This window comes from Ambystoma mexicanum, chromosome 10 (genome assembly GCF_040938575.1).
Source record: "Ambystoma mexicanum isolate Mex_15411 chromosome 10, UKY_AmexF1_1, whole genome shotgun sequence".
Lineage (NCBI taxonomy): Eukaryota > Metazoa > Chordata > Amphibia > Caudata > Ambystomatidae > Ambystoma > Ambystoma mexicanum.
The window spans coordinates 804,049,660-804,077,344 of NC_090932.1; the positions used below are offsets into that span (position 1 = coordinate 804,049,660).

Here is a 27,685-nt window from a genome sequence, read left to right on the forward strand (position 1 = left end):
CCGCATCAACTATCTTCGCAGGTGCGCTGCATTTGTGACCCTCTTGCCCCTGAAGCCTGCTGCAGTGAAACTGGCCTAATCCATCAGGAGCGGAGAAATCGCCACTGTCCCGTTTGGGAATCCTCACTGTATCTTCGGAACTGAAAGCCACAGAGCCATCAAATTGCCGCAGTAGAACCCGGAACCGAAGTGGACTTGACTGGCGAAGTTTGGTCCGGAGTGCGCCTGAGGCCGGTGAGTAACTCTAACTTTAACCAGGGGCCCCTAGCGCCTCCATCACTTATTACGTATGAGTGGCCTATGGGGGGGGTCCCTCTCCTTTTCACTGCTAGTGCAAACTAGCAAAATATTCCCAAACTTTGGACTCACCGCTGCCTTCAAGTGGAGGCCCTCCTCGAATAGTGGGAATCTATTCTTCATTGCCTCACCCACCTCCCTGAGCTGCTAGAGACCCCTGAAGAGACCCCGTTTTGCCCATTGGAACAACCGCGTGCGCCTGCACTACATGTACTTTTGAGCACAAGGCTCCTCTTCTTAGGGTTTCGACTGCCTCTTAGTTAGGTGTTTGATGTTGAAGGGGACTAAAGACTACCTGCACTGCCTCCTGTTTACCTTCCCCTCTAGGTTGTGAGCATATTTTGTGCTTTTAACCCTTTAGACCCCAATTGTCTTGTGTATATATCTTGTATTGGTTGTGTTGGTTTAGTAGGATTGCTGTGATTCTTTTACTGTGAGTTACAAAGGCCTTGTAATGTATTTATATTTTTGATATATACACACCTGTCTGAGAGTAGTTTGTAAGTGTCCTTGCTCTTTGTGCTCAGTGAGGACTTTGTCACCCTCACCCCCTCCTGAGACTTAGTCTGGACTGCCTGCCATAGCTAGCATGATTGGTCTGGCTGGTCCAGAGATTACCCAGTTCCATGAAACTAGGCTGGCCTTCTGAACCTCTGCCCACCAGGTCAGAGTTCAGAAATCAGTCTGAACAGGTATTCTGTCACTGGGTACTGCTTTCCACGTTAGCAGGCTGTTGCTGCTCCTGGCTTGGCGCACCTGCGTTACAGGATCTCTGCTGCCTCGGTTGAACGGAGGAATCCCTCAGACTCCTGGAGGGTTACATACCAGTTCTGCTACCATAGACCTTTCCCGCTTCTGCTGCAAGTGTTCCACGGGTGATCTCATTAGCCTCACCTGAGCGTGCCAATTATACCGCCCTCCAGTCCCCAGGTGCAGGCAGTTTCTCCTTACTGAGTAACGGTCATGGTACTTGGCATCCATCTTCCTCATCCCAGTACCAGAGTGGTGTTTGTGCATGTCTGTGTTAATAAAGAAAGGATGTATATCTATGGGTTGTCTTTCTTGTCTCGGTACCTGATTGGGGTATTTTGGGAGAGTGTTTTCTGGAATAGGGTAGAGCTTGAGAATACCCTATAAAGGCTTGGGGGATGTTTGATTCCTTTTGAAAGGGAAATGGGAGTTAGGGGGACGGGGGGGGGGGGGTTACTATATCTCACCCAAGGGTGTCCCATCCTCACTCCCCAAGTCTCCACCACCCAAGTGATCCTCGCTTGCATCTCCACCCCCAGGGTCAAGATCCGAAAGTGACAGCCTTGTCCAGGCCACCTGGCAGGAGGATATATTGGGGAAAGAAGTGAGGACGCCCTCAGATTCCTAACACTGTACACTAAGGCAAAGAATTCTTCAATAAGGTAAGTACCATAACACTCAGTAAGCACATAGAACCAATGCAATATTCACATTGTAAAACACTCTTGAAATACTTTGAGAATGGCAGTAGGCAATTCGAAAGGTAAGTAATACTTTTTAAATAATTGTTTCAGGTAAAAATGTATGGAACACAGCCAACATAAAGCAGGTAAATACTTGTTCATCACTTGCACTCTTCTCAGTGGCTTAACATTTTAGAATTCCATCCCTATCTAGATATGAATGCCACAGAGCCAGATTGGAGGGCAGAACGTGTAGGACACAAGCTGCAGAAAGTCAGTAGTTCCAGAGGAGACTACTGGAACTAGTAAAGCTTTTCTGGTGTAAAATTGCTTCAGGGACTTGCAGACAATAGGACTGGGCAAATGTGAGTGGGTGAACTCCCAAAGACGAGAATCGCGACTCCAGCAACACAGGAGCAGCAGAACGACTAGTTCTACCCAGAGTCCCACAGTACCTTACAAGTGAAGAACACTGCAGCAGGATGCCACCGTGATGCAGCAGCTGACCTGGTCAATGGGTAGTTTGTCAGGCAGATGAAAGAAGGGACACTGTAAGGGATCTCGCGGCAGCAGTCGAATGGAGGGACTCTCAGCCAAGGATTCTTAACGGTTCTGTGATTGTGACGCCCTTTTCAAAGCACCAGTGAACGGTTACTGCCCAGTTGATTAGTCTCCCCTTCTCGGTCCAGCACTCTGGTGAGGGGACTTCAAGGAGTGGAGTTTTGTCTCTGGACATCCGGAAGGAGTCCACCAGTTTTGGGAGGATTCGATCTTTAGAAGACAGTGCACTGTACAAGGGCTACATGTCCTAGGGTATTGGCTGTTTGTAGCTGGTGAAGATCCGTTTGTCGCGGAATGGCTCGAAATACAGGTCGTCTCGAGACCGATTTGTCTCACCAGTCTAATGGAGAGAGATGTCTTCTTAGGAGTTATCCCGATGCTGGGAAGGAGGACAGCAGCGGTTACTCCCAGACCTCAGGTCGTCTGGAAGTGTCTGCAGGCACGTCTCCTTCTGTCTCCGATTCTTCAGTTCATGGTCCGCTCTACTTTAGCCTCAGGAACCAAGTCTCTTATGGATGTGCCCAGCCATCGGCTCCCCTGTACCATTCATATTTTGGGTGATGGCCAGCCTGAAAGACCAAAATGAGGCTTACTACAAAGAAATCGAAATACGCCAGTCACGAGGTCAAAGAATGTTTATTACAATTGCGCAAAGGGGTCTCAGCATCCCACGATGCATGCGCACAGACACTGTGGAGGAAGAGTTCCCGAAATATCAGACACACATACATTTTAGAATAACATACGATACGCTTGTCCAGCCCCTTCAAGTGATGGGGACCATAGGGTTCGTGACCTATCCACGTAGATGGTATTACCATGATAACATGCGTGCATATCTCCCAGTCTTCCTGCAGACAATTTATTGGCATAGCGGTGCGTGGGGGTATATTGTGTTCTCTAGTACAAGGTAACATTCTTGGTGCAGCTCAACTGTGTTGCTCCTAAAGTCAGTCTGCTCTACAGCTTGGAAATATGGTTTCTCTGAAGCACATTTCAGGTGCACATTATTATAATTAACAGTTCAGCGGGAAAAACATGGACAAGACGGGAAGGCACATAAATTGCAGATTAGCGATGCTTCTGCGAGGACTTCAAGGTTCTACAGTGCAAGACAAACACTCAACAGAATGTGCATTGCTGTCTAAGTGTCACAAAGTTCATGCAGCGGTCTCTTACCGCGCTCTGAAAGAAAGGCAAAAGGAGCAAGGAACTGAATAATGCAGCCAAGATGACGAATAAAAAAAAATAGCAACGTGGCCATTCTTATTGCGGCAACTGTGGTGTGATGTAAATGTGCTTAGGCCAACATGCATGCATTATAAGGCACCAAACCGAATATATTTTCACAAGCCCGCCCAGTTAGAACTGGTTCCAGGCAGGCACAGCAGAAGACAAAGACGAATGGAGTTTCGGAGTCCTCTCCGATTTCCTGTCATCACACACTTGTGCCTTGGCAGGCTTTCCCAAGGAAACCTGCCAAAGATAGAAGTCGAACAAGTGCCTCCCCCACCCTGCACGGCAAAAGGACCAAGAAAGGACAAGCTATCCTGAAAAAAGTCACAATTTGGATCAATGGGGCACCATTCTGTGCATTATCCTGGCTGCGAGTAAAAATTGCATAGAAGTTTGTAGGATAAAAGCACTGCCACCAGCCATTCAGGTTAGCTTGTCACTGTAACCAAAAAAGTTAAGAGCAGTGAGGGGCTACAGTGTAACCCTTCTGCACTCCACATAAGCTGGTGAGTTGTGCTGATATGACAATAGATCAGATGGGAAGGATATTAAATATCCTCCTGCCCTTGGGGAAAATGAGTTCTCACAAAGAAAATAACACAACATAAAAAGGGAAGCCCAAGGGGCTCCCAGCAACACAACACAGAGTGCGGTGTGTTGCGAAGGTCAATGACAGATGCCACAAAACCCGGAGGAATGCATGACTCGAAGAAAAAGGTATAAAAAGAAATAGAAAAGGTTCCCAAAGAGTGAGTGGGCTGTGGGGGTTCCCTACTCGCTCAGAAGCGACAACAAATCCAGTAGTCCAGCAAAACGTGCATGGGAAATCGCAGGTGAAGGGGCGTTCACTTAACAATGGAAAATCTTCTAACATTATGGTGCACTTGTGATTTTTCTATTTTTCAGTATGGTCCTTTACTGCTTTTTTTTATTATACGGTCACTGAGCATATAGTAGTTACCTTAATGTGTTTCATTAAAAGAATAGATCTTCTACTGTGTGGACTATTTCTTGTACATTTGTTAGGCGCTTATACAGTAAGTCAATTCTGTTTCAAAGTGCCCACATAGCAACATGTAGGTAACATGGGATAGAAAACAATGAATACATTGGAAGATGAAGACAAACCTACTATGTCTTGTGAGTATTCAGAACGTACAAGTGCAGAGAGAAGAGGGGAGGTGGAAATGTGGGTAAGAGTGGAATGTCTGGTCGTGGGTGAGCAGCAGATGAAGTGCATAGCATAGGAAGTGCTATGCGGCCTGGAGCCGCATTGGGTTGATGGTTCAAGCCTACAGGATGAAGGCCGAGGGTGCCAAAGCAAATGATGCGAGGTAAGCAAAGAGTGGGGGGAGAGGAAGTTGCAGATAGCGTGGTCCCAGGCCCCAGATAGCCTTCTGGATGATGCATATGGATTTGAATTTAATCTGTGCAGCAACTGGGAGTGAGTTAAGTTTTTCGGGCAGGAGATATGCAGTCCCTGGGCTTAAGGCGAAGGATAAGTCTTGCTGCCCTTTTCTGGATTAGCTGGAGGGTTGTAGATGAAGGTAGAATCAGGAGAAGACTATTGCAGTAGTCAAACCTAGAGAGAACAGGGCTCTCTAGAGAACACTGAGCTTTTGGGGTAAAGTGAGAAAAGGGAAAATGCCTATGAGAAGAAAGAGTTGAAAGTGGGACTTCTTGGCAATGTCCCGAGAGGGAGGGAAGGAGAGAGGAGTCGAAGATGACTCCAAGGTTTCTGGCTTCAGATGAAGGAGCGGGGGGAAAGCCCACAGTGGAAGACCAGAGTGAGGGGGGTGGGGGAAGAGGGAGCAGGGGTCCCAATGGGAATGATCTCTGTCTTGCTGGCATTGAAGCAGAGATTGTTGTGCACCAGGCCTGTTTGGCAGATAGGCAGTCAGTGGTGATACAAGAGGGTCAGCAAGACATTAAAAAAAAGTTGTCTGCGTAGCACTGGTAGTTGGAGAAGGAGAAATGAGTGCCAGCTGAGCAACCTAAGTTTTAAAGAGCGAGGGGAGGTTTGAGCCTTTGGGAACACCACAGGTGAAGGAAGTTGGTGAGAAGGTTCCCAAAATTACTTGGGACAAACGGTCAGTTATGAAGGAGGTCAGCCAGGCCAGTGCCCACTCAAAGATACCATGGGTATCATGGAGCTGTTTTAGGAGGATAGAATAGTTGACTGCGTAGAGGTGGCAGAGGAAAGATGGAGTAGGATAAGGACAGCTGGAGAGTTAAGAGTCCAGAGATGCGAGCAGTTCTTCACATGTGTTCAGAAGAGCAGTTTCTGTGCATCTGGATGCTCGTAATCCAGACTGATGGTCGTGGAGACCACCAATATGTTGAGTGTGAGAGGTAAGTTGTGGAAAGACCAGCTTCTGCAGCAGTTTCCCAAGGAAGGGGGTTGATGGAAATATGACGGTAGTTGGCTGGACAGGTAGGGTCTGCTCATGGTTTTTTCAGGAGGGGGTGCACAAGGAGTGCTTGAGGGAGGGTGGGAAAGAGCCAGTGCAAGGGTTGTTGTAGAGATCAGTGAGTACAGGGGTAAGATATTCAATGTTGTCCTTGTTGGTTCTGGAGGAGCATGGGGAAACCTGTTTTGAAGAGAACTTCTTGAAGCAGACAACTCTGGTAACTTCTTCAGGTGTGACGGGGTGGGGGAGAGGGTGAGAAGCCATTGGAGGCAAGTGAGTGAAGAACAGGTTGGGGTGGGAGGGTAGCAAGGGTGCTCAGTGCATTGCAGAGGGCCTGGGACAGAAGAGGGGTAGAGGAGACTGTGGAAGGGTTGGCTAGTTCCATGCAGATTTTAAAGAGTTCATCCATGTGGTGTTGGATGCACAGATACCCGTGCCTGGATGTGGGCCATTTTCATGCCACAGATGAAGAATCTGTATGTTTAACACTCCATTCTGCAGCTCTTTACTTGCATTTCAGGGATGCACGTTCAGAGTTCTACCAGGTGTTAAGTTTGGAGGCGAGTTTCAGGCGGATCCTCATAACTGGGGCAAGAAATTAAAGTGCGTTGGTAGAATGGATGAGGGCTTTCAGAGTGTGTCCAGCTGAGTGGGTTGGGAGAGAAGAAAGAATTGAGATGGGATGGTGAAGTGCAGAGGTCAAGGAAGGGAGTGGATGCTGTGACGGGCGAGTGCATTTGGATGATGAAATCGTCCATTAGGAGATTGGAGGTGGTTGAAAGTAGGGAGGAACCGAAATCGGCCCATTTAGATAGGAACAGGGTGGTAGCACTGGGAGGCCTGTACATGGTGGCAACGTTCAGAGAAGAGGGTTGTGTGCTTGAGTCTAACTGTATCTTATTACAGGCCATCTCCCAGAAGGCAGAGTGCTCTGCCGCATTACTATTGATAGGGTTTTGTCACACTTTGTGGTAACTTGGTGCAGACACTACAGGTTTGATCTTTTATGAACCCCTAACTGCTCAACCTAGTTCCATACAATAGAAAGCCATCCAGTTTTTCTTCTTTGGCTTCACGGAAGTTGTCCTATATTTTAAATGGAAAACACAAAACTAAAAGTCTAAGAATTTCAAGCAAACTCGGGACCTCTTGTCTTTCTCACATATGAAACTAAAACTTGAAAGCTCCTCGAGCGGGGGGAACCTTCTTGACACTTACAAATCCCCAAATCAAACGGTCCATCTTTTACAAACTCTATGAATACGTTGAAATTGTGATGTCTAATATGGAAAAAAATGTAAATTATTTTATTTCTCTGAAACCTCGAGGATAATCTGTAATATCTAAAGAATGTTGCCAAATGATTTAGTATTAAAAGCGCTGAACAATTGGTTTAGTAAACAGCAATGCTGCAAGAAGTATTCATATAAAAACCTAGTTATGCTTTTTGTGTTAACAGATCATGAAAAAGCTGCAGAGAAGGCAGGTAAAGTGGAAGCAGAGGTCAAAAGACTGCATAAGCTAATCATTGATATCAACAATCATAAACTTAAAGCACAGCAAGATAAAGTAGACAAAGTGAACAAAGAAATAGATGACTGTAATTCGGCCATTACAAAAGCTCAAGTGGCAATAAAGACTGCAGGAAGGTACAGTAGACTTTTATATACAACTGTCCTTTATTTACTGGATTGATGTTACTCCTATGTCCCATCCCCTTTCCTCCATACTGCACGGGCATCCCTCACTAGGGACGGGAACGTAACCTTTTTCCCAGAAAACAATGTCTTTGCCCCTTTAAATCTAGTGGAGTGCCAGGGTGTGAACTCCTGTGCCACACCTCAATCCTCTTTTCCACGTCGACTGGAGTGGACCTGCTTCACCTGCGCTGTGCTTGAGGCCTTTTTTCCACCTTCATTCCACACATTTCTTCCCCTGGGACCTTGGTCCAATTTATTATTTTCCTTAATTATTCAATTTACACTGACCTCTGGTGCCTTGTCCCCCAGGATCACACCACAGGTAACGTGGTGCACATCATACCCGTTGTCCTCAGGGCTGGGGCGCAACACAGAGGCGAGTTGCGCGCATGGCACAGAGCCGTGGCAAGAGCGCAGCATTCCACGGAGTCTGTACCTACGCATGAGCACTCATCCCCAGCGTGCGAGGAACGATTCTTTGAAAAATTCCTAAAGTTGATTGTCGCCTCAAATGGGTAGCATCTTGAAGGGAATTTATTTTGTTTATAACACGCCGGAGCCTGCAGGTATCAGGGCGCACACTGACGGTGTTAGGGAGAATTCTCAGAAATGTGTTAATTCCCTTCTACCTTGGAGACCCTCAGCTCTTTTGGCTGGTCTTTAGGACTTTTTGTCTCATTTAATTTTAATGCGATTTATTCTGGTTCTACTGACTTTGGAGTCTGACGAACTCCATAGGCATCCTTATATTGTGACGCACAGCACCTTCAGTGGAGTGGCACCGGGAAGTCTGAGATTTCACAAACTACTGTTTCAAAGAGCAGTGAAGGGAAATTGCTGTTACTTAGATTTTGTAACTTTGTAGACCCAGCACACACTATCTTACAATAGGGTGCTGGAGGGGTTACTTTCCCTTTTGTCTAGTTTCTCATGTAACATTTGTATGTTACCCCTTCTACAATTAATGGCTGGTGGCAGTGGTTTACTTTTTACTACCATTGTTTTTTTTTTTTTTACCGGAGGCTGCGTTCGCAGCTACGGTAAGTCACGCATAGGTGCCCATTTCGTCAAAATGGCCAGGTCGTCTTCTTTTTTCACCATTTCTTGTCAGAAAGGTCCTTCCTAAGATTTACTCTGCGGGCCAAACCAGGTTTGGTCCCTTTGTTCGTTTTGTCTTTGGCAGGATTCACGAGTGAAGCCTGCCTCTGGCTCCAGTATGTCTGGCAGGGGCAGGAAGTAAGGGAGGTGCACAAAAGTCCCTGTGCTTAATCCCCTTGGTTACAGGAATGTACTCAAAGGTGATTGGCCGGCAGGCTGTCCGGCAAGGACAGCCACCCTGCTGTGTGATTGACAGCTAGGCTAGAATGCATGAGAGAAACCTGCATAAAAGGCGATGCTTTTTGGCTTGGAAGGCAGTCGACCACTGGACGAAGGAATCCGAAGAACTTGGAAGAGATGCCTGCTGCAACTCCTGGAACATTGGTTTGCCCGGTGAAGCCCTGCTGCTGTGCTTAAGCTCCGAATTCGCCTCGACTCGAGAAGCCCTGCAAGGACGACTTCTCCCTTTGTGTTGGTGGGACCAATCGACTCTAAAGAAAGCCTGACTGGACATCCTCTGGAAGCTGGTTGTATTTCCACTGCTGCTGCTAGAACCGAAGAGCCAGGGAGAGAAGCACCAGATTGTGTTGCTTTTAAGTCGGACCCGAGCGCTAGGAAGATCCTCCGGACTGCCCTGATGCAGGATTGACCAAGCCTGAGCCACCTCACCAGTGTCACGATCCATGCCCCTGACACCCTCCGGTATAACAGCCCCCTGGCAGCAGTGGGGCTAACACCCTTCACACTGGCCCCAAGGGCCTTAAAACTCCATCAGAAACATACATGGAGTCGGTCCTAATAGGAATAAAGCAATGCCAGTTTTGGACCTTAATCCAACATGGAGGCTTATTACACAGCTCAGTTCTTTAGAACAAAGCCATGCGGACTAGTGTTTTGGGTGTGGCTGGGCCTGGAACTACTTTACCTGGGCTATTTAAACGACACCCAAACAGCAGAACACGCTTCGCGTTATTCTGCACTCCTGTAGCGTAACCCTCACCGTGTCCAGCTCCTGCTCATCTGCTTCTCCGGCGGCCCGATCCTGAAGCCCTAGATCTGGATTCCATTAATAACCTCGAAGAACAAGAACAGCATTAGCGAGCAAGAACACTTACCTGTGAAGTAACCGGTCTTGAATCAGTCGTGCGCTTCGCTTAAGCTTTGCTTACCTCGCCCATCTCCGGAGTTCGCCGCAACCTGCAAAGGTAAAGAAACAAGGACGGCATTAAGAACAATTCTTACCTGGGCAAGCAGCGACTCCTGGCAGCACCCTACACTTCTCTTACCTCGCCCATATCCAGGTTTCACTGCAACCTGCAAGGGAGAAGGAACAAGGTCAGCGTTAACAAAGCACTTAGAGCTTCGATCGCTCATCACTCCGGAACATCACCGCAACCTGTACAAAGAAGAGAAGAGAACACAGGTTAGCAATTAACACCAATAAACGGGGCAGTGCTCCGCATCAATAACTCACCCTGGTCTTCGCCATCGGCGCGGCAACTCCGAGATCTCAACCACCCCTGTGAAAACAAAGACATTGTTGGGTAACAGCATAGTGGAGCAAGACGCCGGGAAGACAGAGAAAACAGAGGGAAAGTAAGAGACAGAACAAAGACGGAAAAGACATTACTCACTTGGAAGACAGCAAGCAGAGTCTGAGTCACAGCCGGTCTGGACCCGACATTAGGGCACACGGACCAGTGAAGCAACTAGGTCCATGGAACGCCCGCACCAACCACGCGCCCCTGCACAGAGACGCAGGAAAGAGTTCAACGCACAAAAACCTAAGGTGAGCAATAACTCCAAGGGAGGGGATTTGGACCGGAGGGAGGTGTGAGTCCACCCATCACAGAACCAGTATCTTAACCCTCCATTCTCCTTTTATAGACGCTACCCAATGTCTGCCACATAAGCAAGCAGAGAGGGGTCCGGGATAGCGCTTAGACGTCCATCCAGTATCGTGTGGCGCCCCCATGGATACCAGGTGAGCATAACAAGTGCTAGATCCCAGATGCGCCGAGAACCACAGTGTTGCCATTTGCTGTCAGACTTGAGGAGCTGAAACGCCAAACCGCTGAATCGAAGTTTGCCCGTTGCTGCGGCTGACCTTCCAATTGCAGAGCAGGAGTCCCCAGATGTCCTCCCTCTTGTCCCGATGACTGAGGCTCAGGAACAGGATCTCCAGAGCTGTACAGGAACACAAGCCAGCTGGAAACATTTCTTCTAACCAGAGGTACTGTTAAGTCTAAGAACTTATCTCTTGTTGTGTAGCCTTGCTTGCTCTCAGTTCAGACCTGCCTTGGTTACCTTGCAGAGTTGCTAAAGCTTTGCCCCTCACAAGCCTCCCAGCGTGTGGCCCTTAAAGTGTTATATATTTCTACAAACATTTCTAAGAACATTGCCAGTCTTTTTACCTACCTACCAAGGTGATCTTCAGCTCCCCTTGACATGGTGCAATTAACATTGGCTGTCCTGGCTCCCTGAGACTCTTCTCACCTTTTGACTCTGTGCTTTATCTTTTCCACAGGAAAGGGTTAAATTTACTCTGCTTTGGAAGGTTTTTAAAAGTACTTAACTGTTTATGAACTATTTGTTAACCATGGTTTTATTCTTCTATTCGATCTTCTACACCAAACTCATTATTGCTCTAAATGTACTAGTGATCAATCAATGTCCCGTGTCCTAGCTATTTAAGTCGCCCGAGGGTGTAGGATGTGTCTGTGTGCCATCCCCATTAAGCATCATCTAATTTAGAGAAACTAAGTGTTTTGAAGTGTTTTTTAAGTGTTAAATATATTGCTCCCTTCTGAAGAAGGCCTTACAACTGACTGAAAAACCTTGAGTATAAGTGTTTATTTGAATAACTGCTACTCTGAAACTGTCACAACCTTAATGCTCACATTGACCCCTCTTGAGATGAGTTTGGCTGCTCGACCACACTACCAACCTGTGTAGTTCAGACTTACACCAAATGTTGGGTCCTTATTGCCAGGTGGTCAAGGTTATTGTAGTGCACCCTAAGGGTGCTGCATACAATCTTGCCAGACACAAAGACAACAGAGAGGGTACAGGACAGTGCTGAACAATACACGTCACTAAGGTAGTTCTAAGTAAAGGGAATAGTTTTCAGCAAAAACTTAAAGGGAAGTTAAGTCAGACGGATTGTAGAGTTGACTGGAGATCATTCCAAATCCTGGATGTGTAGTTGGCAAATGAGCTGCCTAGTCTCTTTGCCAGCTCTAATTATTAGAGCTGTGTCCAGCCATGCCCACCGTACTGTTGTCATTAATGGCCACGCAGGTGCATGGCACACTGCCTGCAGCACCCCAACAAGGGTCCCCTGTGCAAACACCAATCGACACTACAGGAGGCTGCACTAGTTTCTCCTATTGCATATTTGTTTTGGAATTGACTTTTTTTGTTTCCAATGTTTCCTCCCACTCTGCGCATGTTGATGACTGGTGTTGGGAATTAATGCCATTGTTGGGGTTTATTTGCCTATCTTTGTGGGTCTCCTAAATGTTTTGCTGGCACAAGCTGGAAGTGCAAATGTCTGTTTTCCTTACTGTGGTGCCATTTTTTTCTGGTTTGTGCCTTTCGTTATTGAATCTTAAAATGGATTTTCAGCACCAGCTCTTTGGGTGTGTTCTTAGAGGCAACCTGCTGAGTGAACCCAGTAGTTAACGCTTAACACCAGCCAAACTATTGAGGTAATGTAGCTTGAGCGGAAAGGCAGACTTCAGAAGATCTGAATACAGTTAATCACACAAAGCACTCCAAATATGCATCTTACAGACAGATTCTGGCCACGGTGGCAGAGGAGTAATTTGCTGCTGTGTGGCCACTTCCAAAGGTGAGACCCTACGCTTCTGGTACTCTCTACACTGTTCAGACAGGTCATAAACCACTGAAGTGGCTCAACATGAAGGGTGAGCATCCTAAGTTTTTCCGGTGGCCCATAAGCTGTCAAGGTTTTAGCTTCACCATTGAGTATTGGCTAGTGTCCCAACATAATAGTGCTGATTGTCTGCCCTGGATGTAGAACTGACTGGCACAAGGAGTCCATCCAAGGGTGCATTGCTGGAGCTAGGAGAGGGGTGGGGCCAACCACCCCTCTGGCTTTACACTTCCGATCATACCATGCTCCCTGGCCCTGCCACCTAGAGTGGGAGAATACTTTATTTAATGGCAAAGTTTACAGGTAATTGGACAAAAGGAATCCGGCTTTAAGGGTCCAATCACTGTCATTGGAATAATTGGACTTTTCCTTCTGCCATTCCACCCAAAGTGCTTTGTACTACAGAGAGTGAGTGCCCGGAAGGGAAGAGGCCGAGAGAAACATGTCTGAGGAACCTTCCCTCGGCTGTTTTGAGCTCCCTCTGTCTCCACTAGCCCTGTCCCCCTCAATTCTTAATAGAGTAAAAAGCCCCATGGCTATGCATCACCCTGGTGTGGGGCTACTCCTATTGTGAATGGGTGTGACCTTTGATTCCTGTTTGCAAGACCACCACCTGTGGAGTGGCTGTTTCACTGAGGAAGGTATTTGCCCTCGCAAAGGAACAGAGGCAATCCTCAAGGTTACTGTCTTTCTGGGAGCATCAGAAACCGCTTTGCTGTGGGGAATGCACACCATCCTTCCACAGCTGAGCTCACAGGGCTGACGTGTTATATCAAATTAATGCTGCTTGGATAATTGAGATGCTAGCCATTATACTTAAGACTCTACTATGACTTAAACGTGCCACGAGGGTAGCCTTCTCATCGTTTTCAGATCCAAAGTTGCAGATTTTAAATGCAGCTTGGCTGTCTTTGCTGCTGTCAAATAGGCACCTGTGCCCTCTGAACCTGCTGTGCCACTCTAGAGAACACTGCAAATCAGGCCATGCTATGCTTTTGGCATGGAGCGTATAAAAGGGGAAATCAGATTAGCAGTTTACCCTTTCAAAGATGGAATTACTTGCATCATTTTATGAATTAATACAAATCAAACGCTGGGGCTTCTGCACCCTTGCCAGATAGCAATTCCTCTAGGTTGTTGCTCCTGGAACCTTGGCCCAAACTGACATAGATTGCAGATAGTCTTTGAAGGGCTGGGGCACTCACCTGCCAGACCTTAAGGTGAGAAGACTTTGGTCTCGGACAGAAGCCTGAACACACCAATTTGCTGGAACTATGGATTATCAGGTTGGCCCTAGTTCTCCAGCATGGGGTCTGGCATGGATTCACATGCTCATGAATATTCCCCGTCGTCAGGCCGGGAATCCTCGGTATAGAAACAAAATCAGTATCAGTTTCGTTTCTGATCTGCTTTCTTCGTAGTAACCAATCGCTGGTCTCTGGTTCATACTGCCCCAGCCAATGACTGCCCTCTCCCTAAGCCCCGCCTCTGGCAGCCATCCTCAGATTTTTACCGCACGTTCAAGTGTTGGGCGTCCTCGTGCTGTAGCTCTCGAGCTTTTGCTGAGTTTTCGCGCTTTTTCTGGAGATTTTCTCATTTTTCGGTTAAATAGAGCCTCAAGCTCCACCGTTTCTACATCCGATCAACGGGGATCCGTTTCAGAGTTTCTACGCCCCTCAAGGGTAAAGAGTTTGAGTTACGCTTTTGGAGAATTCCAGAAGTTCCGAGGCCTACCCTGGACATGGCCCAGGAGAAGGGAAGCTCGACGCCCGGGAAGCTGTTCAGGACCTGCCCTGGATGCCAGCTTCAGAATGTTTTCAAGGAGGACGAGTTCGTTATGCCTCTACTGTCTCCATGAGGACAAGACGCACACGGAGAAGGACTGTGCGTTTTGTGGGAACATGTCGGAGCGGACCATGAAGGATCGCCACCTCCGTCTCGACAACTGGCTTGAAGGGAATAGCCCGTCAGGCGAGAAGAAGAAAAAGTCTGAGCGGTCTTCTAAGTCCTGTGAGGGCGCCCCGGCGACGGGGGCCCAACAAAGGCTAAGCACCGCGAGTCCGCGCCATATGGTCGGGCTCCTTGGCTGCCAGGCAGGGCGTGTCCTCCCCGGCGCCATCAACCACGAGCCAACGCTCTGGCTCGGGTAAGAGGAAGCCTGAGAACCCGGCAAAGCTTCTGGAGAGACCCCGGTCGATCTCGAAGATTCCGGCAGAGGGGGAGCGTGGCACAGACCCTCCCCCCAAGGTGAAGGCCCCAGACGTACAGAAGGTGACGTTGGCCTTAATTCACCCTGCTAAGACCTCGATTGAGGATGTCGCCGCGGCCCTGGCTCAGCCTGTGGTCGCTACACCAGTGGAGGCGACCTCGGGACCCAGAGTCTCCCTGCCAACGCGGGGGGAGTCGTCTTCCAGGCCCATTGAGAAGACCCCCACGAAGTCCTCGTTGGAAAAGGTGGGGGAGGGGCTGGTGGCCATCGTGGATACGGACACGACCTCTGAAGAACAACTCATCGAAATCGTGGAAGAGGCCCAGCCCATCGGGTGGGATCCCGACGAGGGCGACTGTGTCGCCGACGAGGCTCCTCGAGCCCTCGCGCCCATTGTTTCCGGCGCCGCAGGACACTTCGGCGGGCATTTTGTCAGCGATTCAGTCCTTATGCTCGGTTCAAGGTTGCCCCTCCCCCCGACGGAGGTACCTGAGCCAGACCCGACGGGGGAACCGGAGCCAGGACCTTCGGAAAGTCCTCCACATAAGAGGACGACGCATCCTACGCCACCTCTCCCAACTCTGCGGCCTGCTCTGCCTTCCTCTCGGTCCTCGCCGTACCGCTTCTTGATGACATCTGGGATGAGGGGCTCGCCCTCAAGAACCCTGCCACGGCAAAGAGGGACCGGTACGAGAAGTAGTACCGGGTCCCTGACGCTGCCCCCCTTGTGCCTTCAGGCGCAACCTACGCCGGATTCGGTCATCTCGGCGGCGGCAAAGAAGAAAGCTGGGGGGGCATCGGCCTCCACATCAACTTCCCCGCCGGACGGCGAGGGCAGGAAGCTGGACACGATCGTACGACGGATCATCTCATCCGCAGCAACGACTATAAAGTCGGCCAACGCCCTGGCTATCGTAGCCCGCTACGACAGGGAGTTGTGGTTCAAAATCGCCCCTCTGTTGGACTTCCTTCCGGACGCCAAAAGGGCTGAGGCCCTTGAAATCCTACAGGAAGGTGGGATTGCTTCGGACCACGCCATCACGGTGGCAACGGACATCGCCAACACCGGTTTCCGTCAGTTGGGCAACACAGTTTACTTGAGACGAGGATGGCTCAAGGTCCCGGATTTCCGCCAGGATGTAAAAACCAAGGTTTTGGACATGCCCTTCGACGGGAACAACCTGTTTGGGAAGGTGGTTGATGAGTCCCTTCAGGCCATCAAGACAGACAGAGACTGCCCGGGCACTGGGAGTGCTCCAACAACGACGGCCGTCCTTTCGGAGCTCCGGAGGCAGACAATGTGCCTCCAAGGGATCCGGCAGTGGCTCCTCCACGTACCACCAAGCGGCAAGATCCTCGTCCCAAGAAGCCTACAGGGGACGCGGCAAGTCAGGTGGTGCCCGTCGTCGACAGGGAGGTCAAGGAGGCAAGGCGGCCTCCAAACAAGATTGAACCGACCGTGGGGTTGGGCCCACGCCGAAGCACCCCGGTGGGAGGCCAGCTGGCGAGGTTCGTCAGCGTGTGGGAGTCCATCTCCACCGACCGTTGGGTGCTGGACGACCTGGCCCAAGGGCACGCCCTTCTTTTTCAGAGGAAGTGCCCTCACGTTCCTCCCTTGGCCAGGAAGGAAAATCACATCCCTCAACTACTGTTGGAAGTAAGGGCGATGCTCAAGAAGGGTGCCATCGAGCTCGTCCCAAAGAGGCTTCAGGGCTCCGGAGTTTACTCAAGATACTTCGTCGTAAAAAAGAAGACAGGAGGATGGCGCCCCATCCTGGACCTGCGTCGACTGAACAAGTACATCAAGGCACAGAAGTTCCGTATGGTCACCCTCCAGCACGTGCTGAGACAGCTGGAGGAGGGCGATTTCCTGTCGTCGCTGGACTTGGAGGATGCCTACTTCCACATCCCCATCCTAAAAAGACACCGAAAGTTCCTCAGGTTCGTGGTCCAAGGGTGGCACTACCAGTTCAAGGCCCTCCCGTTCGGATTGAAGTCGGCACCCAGGGTGTTCACCAAGTGCCTCGCACCGGTGGCGGCGCGGCTGCACCTGCAGGGGATCCAGGTCTACCCCTACCTGGACGACTGGCTCATCCGGGCAAGGAGAAGGGAGCTCGCCATTGAGAACACTGCGAAGACCGTCCAGCTGCTCACGGACCTGGGATTCTCCATCAACTTTCCAAAATCCCATCTGGTTCCGTCACAAGTCGCCCTGTTTCTGGGAGCCAAGCTCGACACAGTGGCACGGCTGGCCTCGCTGTCGGAGGAAAGGACCAGGACCATTCTGGGCAAGGTGCAGCGTCTGCTGGCCACGGACATAGCCAAAGTAAGATCTATCAAGTCCCTCCTCGGGATGATGTCCTCCTGCATTTATCTGGTGCGCCTTTGCACTCTTCGGATGTGCACCTTGCAAGAGTTCCTCGACGCCCGCTGGGTCCAGTCGACGGACAGCTTCAAGGACAGGATCCCTCAACAAGACGTTCCGTCAGGCGATCCGTTGGTGGGGTACCCGCTCCCATCTGTCGGCGGGCATGGACTTTCAGACCCCAGCTCACCAGGTGATTGTGACGACAGACGCCTCCCTGGAAGGTTGGGGAGCGCACTCCGGAGATCTTCACGTGAGAGGCCTTTGGCTCCTCGAGGAGAAGTCACTCCACATCAACATCTTGGAGCTCCGCGCAGTGTTCTGGGCCCTCAGGTCCTTTCTGCCTTCCCTCAAGGGCAAGGTGGTGAGGATCTTCACCGACGACACCACCACAATGTTCTACATCCGGAATCATGGCGGAACCAGGTCCCCGGCCCTATCCAAGGAAGCCCAGGAGCTGTGGTATTGGGCCGTCGCCCAACGGATGTTCCTGGTGCCTCTTCATCTGGCAGGAATAAAAAAACACGATGGCTGACTCAGCAGGGAGCTGCGCTCGTGCCACGAGTGGGAACTACGCCAGGATCGAGTGGATCGGCTCTTCCGACGATGGGGCGATCCCCAAATCGATCTCTTCACGACAGCGACGAATTCCATGTGCCGGAGGTTCGCCAGCAGGTTCCCCCAGCCGAGGAGCATGGGTGATGCTTTCTCGTTCCCCTGGGACGGCCTATTTCTTTATGCATTCCATCAGCTGCCGTTGCTGCTCCGGCTCATCAACCAGCTCAAGAGGTCCCGGTGCAGGATGATCCTCGTTGCACCGGTGTGGCTGAGACAGATTTGGTTCCCGGACCTTCTGGACTTGTCAACGTCCACAACAGTCAAACTGCCGACGGACGCAGACCTTCTCTCCAGTGATGGAGGCGCCATTCTTCACCACAACCCGAAGTCGCTGAACTTGCAGGCCTGGCACCTGCAGCACTAGAGTTTGGAGGGTACGACATCCCGGCCGACTGCAGAGAGGTTCTTGCAAAGGCCAGGGCGTCCTCAACTCAAGTGCTACGGACATAAATGGAAGAGGCTCTCTGTCTGGTGCCGTGCACACAGAAGATTAGCCCTCTCCGGATTACGGCCCCTCAAGTACTGCCGTACCTACTGTTGCTGGCCAAAGCTGGACTGCCTCACACCTCCATCAAAATACATCTGGCTGCAATCTCCCAATATACCAGGACTACGGGACAGGCATCCTTGTGGTCGCATCGCCTGGTGAAAGAATTCATGAAGGGACTATTCCGATCATTCCCACCGGTGAAGGCTCCTGCCCCGGCGTGGGAGCTTAATGTGGTGCTGACCAGGCTCATGGGGGGGGGCCCCATTCGAGCCTATGCATTCAGCGCCTTTGAAGTTCCTGTCATGGAAGACCGCTTTCCTCGTGGCCATCACCTCCGCACGACGAACGGGAGAGATCCAGGCACTATCTTGCAAGCCTCCATACTTGACTTTTCATGACACGAGGGTGGTGCTGAGGATGCACCCTTCCTTTATGCCCAAGGTGCCGTCGGACTTCCACCTCAACGAGCCCTTGGTGTTGCCAGTTTTCTTCCTGTCGCCTTCGTCGTCGGCCGAGAAGACTTTGCACTCGCTGGATGTAGCTAGAGCGCTGAAGTTCTATGTGGACCGCACGAAGAGTTTTTGGAAGATGTCACAGCTGTTTGTGAACTTTGGGACTGTGAATCAAGGGAAGGCTCTCTCGAAGACTTCCATTTCCAGATGGCTCTCCGGCTGCATCATGCACTGTCACCGGTTGGCAAACCGACCGCTGCCCGGCCGTCCGAGAGCCCATTCGACCAGAGCGATCACTGCTACCACAGCGTTCCTATCTGGTGTGCCCCTGCTGGACATCTGCAGGGCTGCGACGTGGAGGTCGACGGACACCTTCACAAGATTCTACTGCGTCGATCGGGACTCCAGGGAGGAGTCCAGGGTCGGCCAAGCAGTGCTGCACAACCTGTTCGCCGAAGGTGAGCCTGGTGAGGAGGTCAGAGATGCTTAATGTTGAGTTGTTGTATTGCTTAATGTTGAGCCTGTTGCCACCTCACGTGGTTGTGCATATGTGTACTGCTATGTATTCTCTTATTCATGAGCATGTGAATCCATGCCAGACCCCATGCTGGAGAAGGAACAAGTTACTTGCCTGTAACTGTTGTTCTCCAGCATGGGTCTGACATGGATTCACATGCGAACCCTCCCGCCTACCCCTCTGCGGCTCTTCACTTGGTCATACTGCCACTTTACATGCTACCAAATCTGAGGATGGCTGCCAGAGGCGGGGCTTGGGGAGAGGGCAGTCATTGGCTGTGGGCAGTATGACCCAGAGACCAGTGATTGGTTACTACTAAGAAAGACAGATCAGAAACGAAACTGATACTGATTTTTTTCTATACCGAGGATTCCCGGCCTGACGACGGGGAATATTCATGAGCATGTGAATCCATGCCAGACTCATGCTGGAGAACAACAGTTACAGGTAAGTAACTTGTTACTTACCTTCCTCCCATCAGTGCAAGGGAAGTTACTGATTCCGCTATAAACACTGTAGCCATGCGTTACCTCAGCAAACTGTCGCGTTGTTGCCTCTGCAAGAAAGTAATGCGACTGAGGTTCAGGGCTCTAGAGAATGACTTGTCAGGCGGTGGCCCATCTTGCTAGGACACTGAATGTAGTGGTGGATGCTTGGAGCAGACACTTTGACGTCCCATGCGGTCAGAAATGAGAAGCAGACAGTTGTAACATTTTCCACATCTGACCTCTTTATTAAAATAAAGGTTGTATAAAGGTCTTTCTGCCCTTATCCTAAATAGTTCCCCTGCCAACGAAACTAAAGATCAGTCTGTCTCGTCAAAATTATGCAAGCTGTGTCCAAGACATATCTGACCCTCGCACTAAAAGTGAACAAAGGTCTAAGTTAAGTGTCTGTGTTTTGATTTAGCAAAAAGTGTATACAATTCAGTTCTCCAGCATGGAGGCTGGCATGTACTCACATGCTCATGAAGATTCCCCGTCAGGCTGGGAATCCTCAGGTAAAAGAATAAAGTTTCACTTTGACTTACAAACTGTCTTTCTCCTCTAAATCTATCACTGAACTCTGGGTCATACTGCCCCCAGCCAGTGAATGGCCACTCCCTAAACCCTTACTCTGCCAGCCATTTTCAGCTTTTTTTACCGCATTTTCAAGTGTTGGGAGTCCTCGTGTTTTGCTCTGTGAGCTTTTCTGTTTTGTGCTTTTTTTTCCGATAAAGTACTATTTTTGTCAATTGGAGCCTGTGCTCTTTTGCTCCTTTTGACTGGCAAGCAAGGATCGGTTTCTCCACCTATTTCACTGCCCCTCAAAGGGCAAGAATCTTCGAAGATTCCAGAAGGCCACCGGGCCTATGCCAGACCATGTTGGAGGACAAGGAGGGAGGCACCCTTTTCGAGTTCTGCTCCAGCTGTGGATTGAAGAACATGTTTGTAGAGGACAAACACCTCCAGTGCCTCTACTGTCCATCTGGACCACAGGGAAGTGCATTGTGAAATCTGCCTTGGGTTCTCCAAGTGGACCGTTGAGGATTGTCGCAGTAGGTTGGCAGCATGGCTCTACGGCAAGGCCACTACCCTGTGCAGCAAGCAGGGGGCTGCAGGTCCGATGAGCGGGCTTCTAAGTCCTTTGAAGACCCTCATCTGTAAGAAGAGACCAAGCACCACAAGTCTGTTTCCGTCGGTGGCCGAGCAAGGGGGTCCCGCAAAGGGCAGGGCATGCTCATCTACACATCCTGCCTCCATCTCAGTCATCGCTCCAGCGCCTCCTTGAAGAGTAAGCCGGTTAACCCAGGGAAGCTGTGGGAGAAGCTGGAGAAGACCAAGGCGCATGGAAAGTTGTCGGATCTGCCCCTTTAGGCCCAGGTGGTCAACCCCTCAGGATGCAAAAAGGGGGTGGGGCGGGTTAGGAGGCCTCAACACTGCTCCAGGGCATGGATATATCCTCCTTGGATGAGGAGGAGCTGGTGTCTGTTCAGTCCCGGAGGACGGCAGTTGGAACACAGACTACCTGGGTGCTGGTCCCAGCTGGCCTATGCCCCCCCAGCCCCTCCACGCACAACACCTCTGAGGAACTTATCATTGGACATCCTCTTAACCCTACACCAGTGTGTTGGAAATCCAGAAGAGGATGCCAACAACGCCACGTGGCACCGGGCCCGCCGTCAGCGAAGAGGAGGAAGCGGCACCCTACATCACCGCATAAGCCTCCGCACAAGACACCCCCCACCCCCTACGGGGACGGACAGAGCAACGACTGACATGGACGGCGGTGTCTCTCTGCCGCTGAGGGCTTCTCCCCTGGACGAAGTGTCATTCTATGCCATGGTCGCCAGAGCATTGGAGCTCTTTCAGCTGACGCCAGAAGAGACCAAGAAGGAAGGTTTCCTATATCAACAGCGGTAATCCAAAAGGAAGACCATTCTGGCGGGGCAAAGGCCTGGCGTGGACGAGAAACCCGGCCTCTGCCCCGACGAAGAGGGATCGGCTGGAGAAAAAGTAGCAGGTGCCAGAGTCCGCACCCAAGTGCCTATGTTCGCAGCCTTCCACAGGCTCTGGTCTCTGCAGCAGCGAGGAAGAAGTCATCACTAATCCCTTATCTTCAGCTTCAGCTTCCGTTCCCCCGGACAGCGAAGGGAAAAAGTTGGATGCCATGGGTAGGGAAGTGATCTACTCAGCAACGACGACAGTCAAGGCAGCCAACACTCTTTCAATCCTGGCCAGATAACCCAGGGAGCTGTGATATAAGATGGCCCTGCTGCTGGAGTTTCTACCATACAAGCAGGTTGAGGTGCTTTAGATCCTCCAGGATCCAGGAGGTGGTATCAGATCATGCCATTACTGTCGCCCTGGACACCGCAGAAACACGGTGGGGGGAACAGTGTATGCCTCTGTTGTCATGGCTGGTTGAAAGCCACCAACTTTTGTCAGGAGGTCCAGTCGAGGGTGCTGGACTTGCCCTTCGGGGACAACCTCTTTGGTAAGGCAGCTGACGAATCATTGCAGGCTATTAAGACGGACATGGCCCGTGCCCGATTGAACCGGCCGAGATGTCTGGCCCCCTCCCATGCACCCAGGTGGGAGGCCGGATGGCTGGCTGGCTTCATCAGCGAGTGGGAAAAGATCTCCACTGACCGATGGGTGCTGGACGCTCTTGCCCACGGATACCCCAAAGTTCCAGCAGAAGTATCCACAGATACCACCGGTGGCCCTGCAGGAGTAGCACATCCCTCAACTCCTGCAGGAACTACGGCCATGATAAGGGGCGATGTAGCTGGTTCCAAAGCCACTCCGGGGATCTGGAGTCTACTCCAGATGCTGCTTGCTTAAGATGACAAGGGGCTGGAGTTCCATTCTGGACCTGCAGTGTCTCCAAATAACTCAAGTCCCAGAAATTCCAGATGGTTGCGTTGCAGCACATGCTTGGCCAACTGGAGGGAGGAGACTTCTTGAAGTCGCTGGCTCTGGAGGACCCATACTTCCACATCCCCATTCATGAGAAGCATTGGAAGCTCCTGCACTTCGTGATACAGGGAAGGCACTACCAGTTCAAGGCCCTTCCGTTCAGGCTTAAGTCAGCGCCCAGGGTGTTCACGAAGTGCCTCATCCTGGTGGCAGCCCATGTGCATTTACAAGGGATACAAGTTTACCCGTACCTCAACGACCGACTCATACGTGCCAAGTCAAGGGAAGTAGCCGTCGTACACATTTAGAGGACTGTCCGGCTACTGACGGATCTTGGGTTCTTCAGTCAACTAGCCAAAGTCCTACTTGATACCATCGCAGAATGCGCTATTCCTGACGGGCCCGGGCTCAACAAGGTCGCCTGCCTGGCCGCTCCCTCGGAAGAGAGAATAGCGGCTATGCTGGGCAAGGTGCAACGCTGTTGGCACTGAAGACGGCTGCAGTGCAGACCAAGACGCTGCTCGGCATGATGTTGTGCATTTACCTGATCTGACTCTGCAGGTTGCGGATGCAACCCCTTAAGGGGTTCCTGGATTCTCGGTGGATACACAAGTCCGGAAGCTTCACAGACCAGATAGCTCTCAACAAGGAGTTCTGTCGAGCGATAAGTTGGTGGGGTGTGTGCTCCAACATCGCCGGCGGCCCAGATTTCCAGAGCACCCCGTATGAGGAGACGGTCACCATGGACGCTTCCTTCGAGAGCCTGGGAACCCACACCGGATGTTTCTACTAACAGAGGGCTGTGACTACCAGAGGAGAGGGATCTCCACATCAATGTCCTGGGTCTGCGGGCAGTGTTCTGGGTCCTCAAGTAATTCCTTCTGTTCCTCAGGGGCAGGGTGGTGAGTGTCTGCACGGACAATAACCAGCGGTCGAAAGGATTATTTCGGGTCAGAGGGCAGGCCTAGCTAGTTCAGCCCGATAGGTCGCCTTGTACACACAGGCGTAAGCAGCAGAGAGGCACTCCTAAGGGGTTCTATTCGCACCTCTACTCAACTACCTCCAAAGGCTAAGAAAAAGCATCAGATCAGTGTCCAGGTCCACAAGCCTCCCGTAGGAGGCAGTCTCCCTGCACAAGAACCACTGGCATCACCATTTTATAGACTGTTCATTTATTTCCGTGGTTTCGACTCCGTTTCGCAGCCTTACTTTTCTTCCCCTACCCTAATTCAGATAGGCTCTCCAACACTCCTCAATGAAGTGGAGTCCTTGATGGAGTCCCACGTGGTCGAGAGTCCTTTGGGAGGACAAGGGATTCTGCTCCAGGATCTTACCAAAATCTGGCGGACCAAGTTGTGCTCGGCTTATCATACCTCATTCTTTATTTACCCTTGGAGAAATTCAAGATGGTGGTGACTCCAGCAGAGACTCTTTGCCAGGGAGATTAGGTATGTGCCCTGGACCTGAAGGGTGCTTCTCTGCATATACCGATTTGGCAGCCCATCGTCAGTACCACAGGTTTTCAATCATTCGGGGCTCAGTGCCGTCAGCCACCTGGGACCAAGAAACTGGCTTGCAATATGACAAATTCTGTCCCAAAAGCTCGTTTTTGGGGGTGCGTGGAATGATTTAATAGGTTGGAAGGAAGAATCTTCTCTCACTAAGTGTGTGGCCCAGTGGGGACTTGAGCAGGCAGATCATCTAATTGGAGTTGAATGTAATATTCCTTGCCCCATAGTCATTCAATCCTCTAGTGCAGCACAAGGTGGTGCTGATTCTCATGGACAGCGCCACTTTTATGTTCTACGTGATCAAGCAGGAGGAGTTGAGGGGGACCAGGTCCCCTCATCTGTGCAGCCTGGCTCTTCAGTTGTGGGGATGTGCCATAGCACAAGGGAACTAACACTAGCTCATACGAATGGGAGATGGAGGATTCCATCATTCAAGAGATCTTTCTGTGGTGGGGTCAACTGGAGATATTCCTGTTTGCCACGAGCAGCAATACCAAATGCACCAGATTTGCCAAGGTTCGGGGTCCGAGGGAGATGCTTTTCACATAGACTGGTCGGGGTGACCTGTTATGCATTCCTGCCAACCCCACTCTTGAAGAGTGATCAATAATGAATACTACTGGCTCCACTGTGGCCCTCCAGGGCTTGGTACTCTGACCTCAAGCAGTTCTGTTCGAGAACCAGTCTGCCTGTCCGTGTTGGATCGGATGCCATCACAACAGGGGGGGTCTTAATGCTGCATCTCAGTCCGCAGCGTTGACAGCCTTGTGCCGGAGAAACTAACATTGGCTCATCACCAGCTGTTGCACGATGATTTGAATATCATACACAGAGCAAAGAAAGACTTGCCTAAGCTCCATAAAAGAGCAAAGGGACATGATTTTGTTATGTGGGCAATGAGAAAGGTATTGACCCTCTTGTGTACTCTAGATAATGTGTGGTCATTTTCAGAAGTTGAAGTGAACATGTGCAATACCTATTTGGCAACCATTAGGGTATTTAGGATTCAGAGCACACCAGTTTTTCTCTCGGCAACTCGGTAGTCAATACATTCTTGATGAAATTAACAAAAGTACATGCTCCTGTCAGTCTGCCTTACTGGGACCTCAATGTGGTCTTGGCAGCTTTGGTGCATAAACCCTTTGAGCCCATGGCTTCAGTTGATCACTTTGTAACCTTAACTGTTCTGGTGGCCTTAATGGCTAGAAGGGTGAGTTTAAGGCAAGATTTGGAGCAGTACTGTTAGACAGAAACCTGTGCAGTTCCCTTGGGGACCACTGCAAAATGTTTAAGACTACAGGAGTAAGCAGTAAACCCAATTGGTAGTAGTCGGCACCACCCAGATTTACCTGGTAGCTGTGGCTGAGCAGTCAGACTTCTCTCAAGAAGAGTTAGGCAGTATATAGAGTATACACAGTAGGGCTAAAAATACAGTAGCACAAGCAAACACTGACCAGAGCTTTGGTATAAAAGTATATCATTTATTTAAAGACACTTGTAAAAATACACTGGCACTGCACTGGCACAAAACGGAGGTGAGCGCGTGACCGTAGATGGCACTCCAATAATTTGGTTAAAAAGGGAGAGAAAAGGCAGAATAGGAAAATAACACAGTACCAACACTTTTAAGAAACCACAGCAAGTCAAGAAAGGCAGGGACTACTGTATAGCAAAAAGTTCATAGGCCAGGCCCACTCTTGGAGAGGGCAAGGTGGAATGTGCCCAAGATCACACAGTGGAAATGCACTCAGTCTTTGCAGGAAAGTCAAAAAGGTTGGCTCAAGTCAGAAAGGTAATGTTAACAGGTCCGAGGTCATCCCAAAATAGAGCGTCAAGGATTTACGGGACATCCTTGGACAGTATTTTGCAAGGGAGAACGGGCGGGACACAGTACCTGAAATGGTGAGGTAGCTCCAGCGGGGTCAGTTGTTCCTGGCAGCGGGTGCAAGTCGGAGCTTCGTCCAGGGGAAGAGAGGATCTCGACGTGGAGGCATGTTGGAGGTCGTTGCACTGCCAGGGAAGAAACCAGCCACAGAGTTTCCGGTTAAAAAGTACTACCCTTTTATTCGGGGTAGTGGATAAGCATGCCTATCCGGCCGCCGGGGTGCTTGGCACGGGCGATTCGACCACGAGACGATCCAGGAAGGCGAAAAAGGTGAACTTTTTGGTCCCACCAGCTCAAAGGGAAGAAGACTCTCTTGGAAGATCATCTCCTCTGTCGTCGGGGAAAGTGGTGAGTTTCGTACAGCAGGGCTCCACCGGTGGTGTTGTAGATGGCTCAGCTTCTCCCCTCTTCGGATTCTTTAGGTCATGTGGCGACTTCTGAAGTGCCAGACCCCAAAGCCCTGCTTTTATGCAGCAAAACCCCCATTTATCAGCCTAGCTGTCAATCAAACATGCAAAGTGGTGAGTCGGGCGGCTCACCACTGGGCCAATCACACAAGAGTGCGACTTGAGTTGCCAAGGCAACTTAGTCCAGGGTGCCTAATCCCCCTCCCACACATCCTGTTGACCCCAGACAGAGTGGCACCATTTGGAGGGCTTCTGTGGAGAAGCCTGCCAAAAAGTGGAACAAAGGGCTCAACTTGGGTTAGAGTTTCAGAGGCGAACACAAATGCCATTTTAAAACAGAGTCCTGGCAAAAAGACCCAACCGGGGAATAAATATTAAATAAATAACCCAGCGGTATCTTTAACATTGCACCAAAAAGTGGTGCCTTTAAAATGAATGGGAAAATCCCATTCCCATATTCCGGTGGAATATTTCACGTGGTATCCACTGCCACCAGCCAGAAACTGGACCCCCCCTTGGAAAACAGACCCAGAGGCAATTAAATTACCCCTACCAGTACTTCCACAATATGATGGTTTGTACTGGTTCTGTTCACAATTTAAGACTCGTAAAGTCAATGGTGACTTCACATGTCCTGGGAGACAGTAGTCAGTCCCAGGGTATGGAGTCGGTTTTGGGGTCACTATGACACTCCTGTGTTACTGCACTGAGGGTGCTGTGTAACACACTTACCAAAAACACATGAAGCCCTATGGAGTAAGACTCCATAGCCCGTAAAACACATTACATAGTCAAAGGACATTCTCAAGTCATGCGTAAGAGTGGGAGAATGAGTCTCACTCTTAGCAGGAGAAAAAAATAAACCCCAAAAATCCAGCAAAGCTGCTGGGGGACTCACTAGGTTTGGGGAATTAGCCATTACAGAGAATTCTCCCTAACAAGTACCCTTTGGGTACACTACAACAACCTTATCCCCCTGGCAATAGGAACCCAACCTTTGGTATAAGTCTGTACTACACAGGTTGGTAGCGTGGCTGAGCAGCCAGGCTTATCTCAAGAGGGGTCAATGTGAGCAGTAGGGTGGCTACACAGATTCAGTGACGGGTATCCAAATGAACACTTGCACTCAAGGTTTCTTGATTAAACAAGGATTTATTTAACAGTTTGAATAAGCCTTCTTCAGAAGGGGCAATATA

The 27,685-nt window shown here is 50.3% G+C and overlaps 1 protein-coding gene across 1 annotated transcript in view; it reads left to right on the forward strand.

Annotated features, from left to right (window-relative positions):
- SMC4 (structural maintenance of chromosomes 4) overlaps positions 1-27,685 on the forward strand; it is a 1,048,897-nt gene that overhangs the window by 752,432 nt on the left and 268,780 nt on the right. Inside the window, exon 18 of the mRNA XM_069618465.1 lies at positions 7,398-7,587. Coding sequence (XP_069474566.1) covers positions 7,398-7,587 — 190 coding nt within the window. The remainder of the gene's footprint in view (positions 1-7,397; positions 7,588-27,685) is intronic.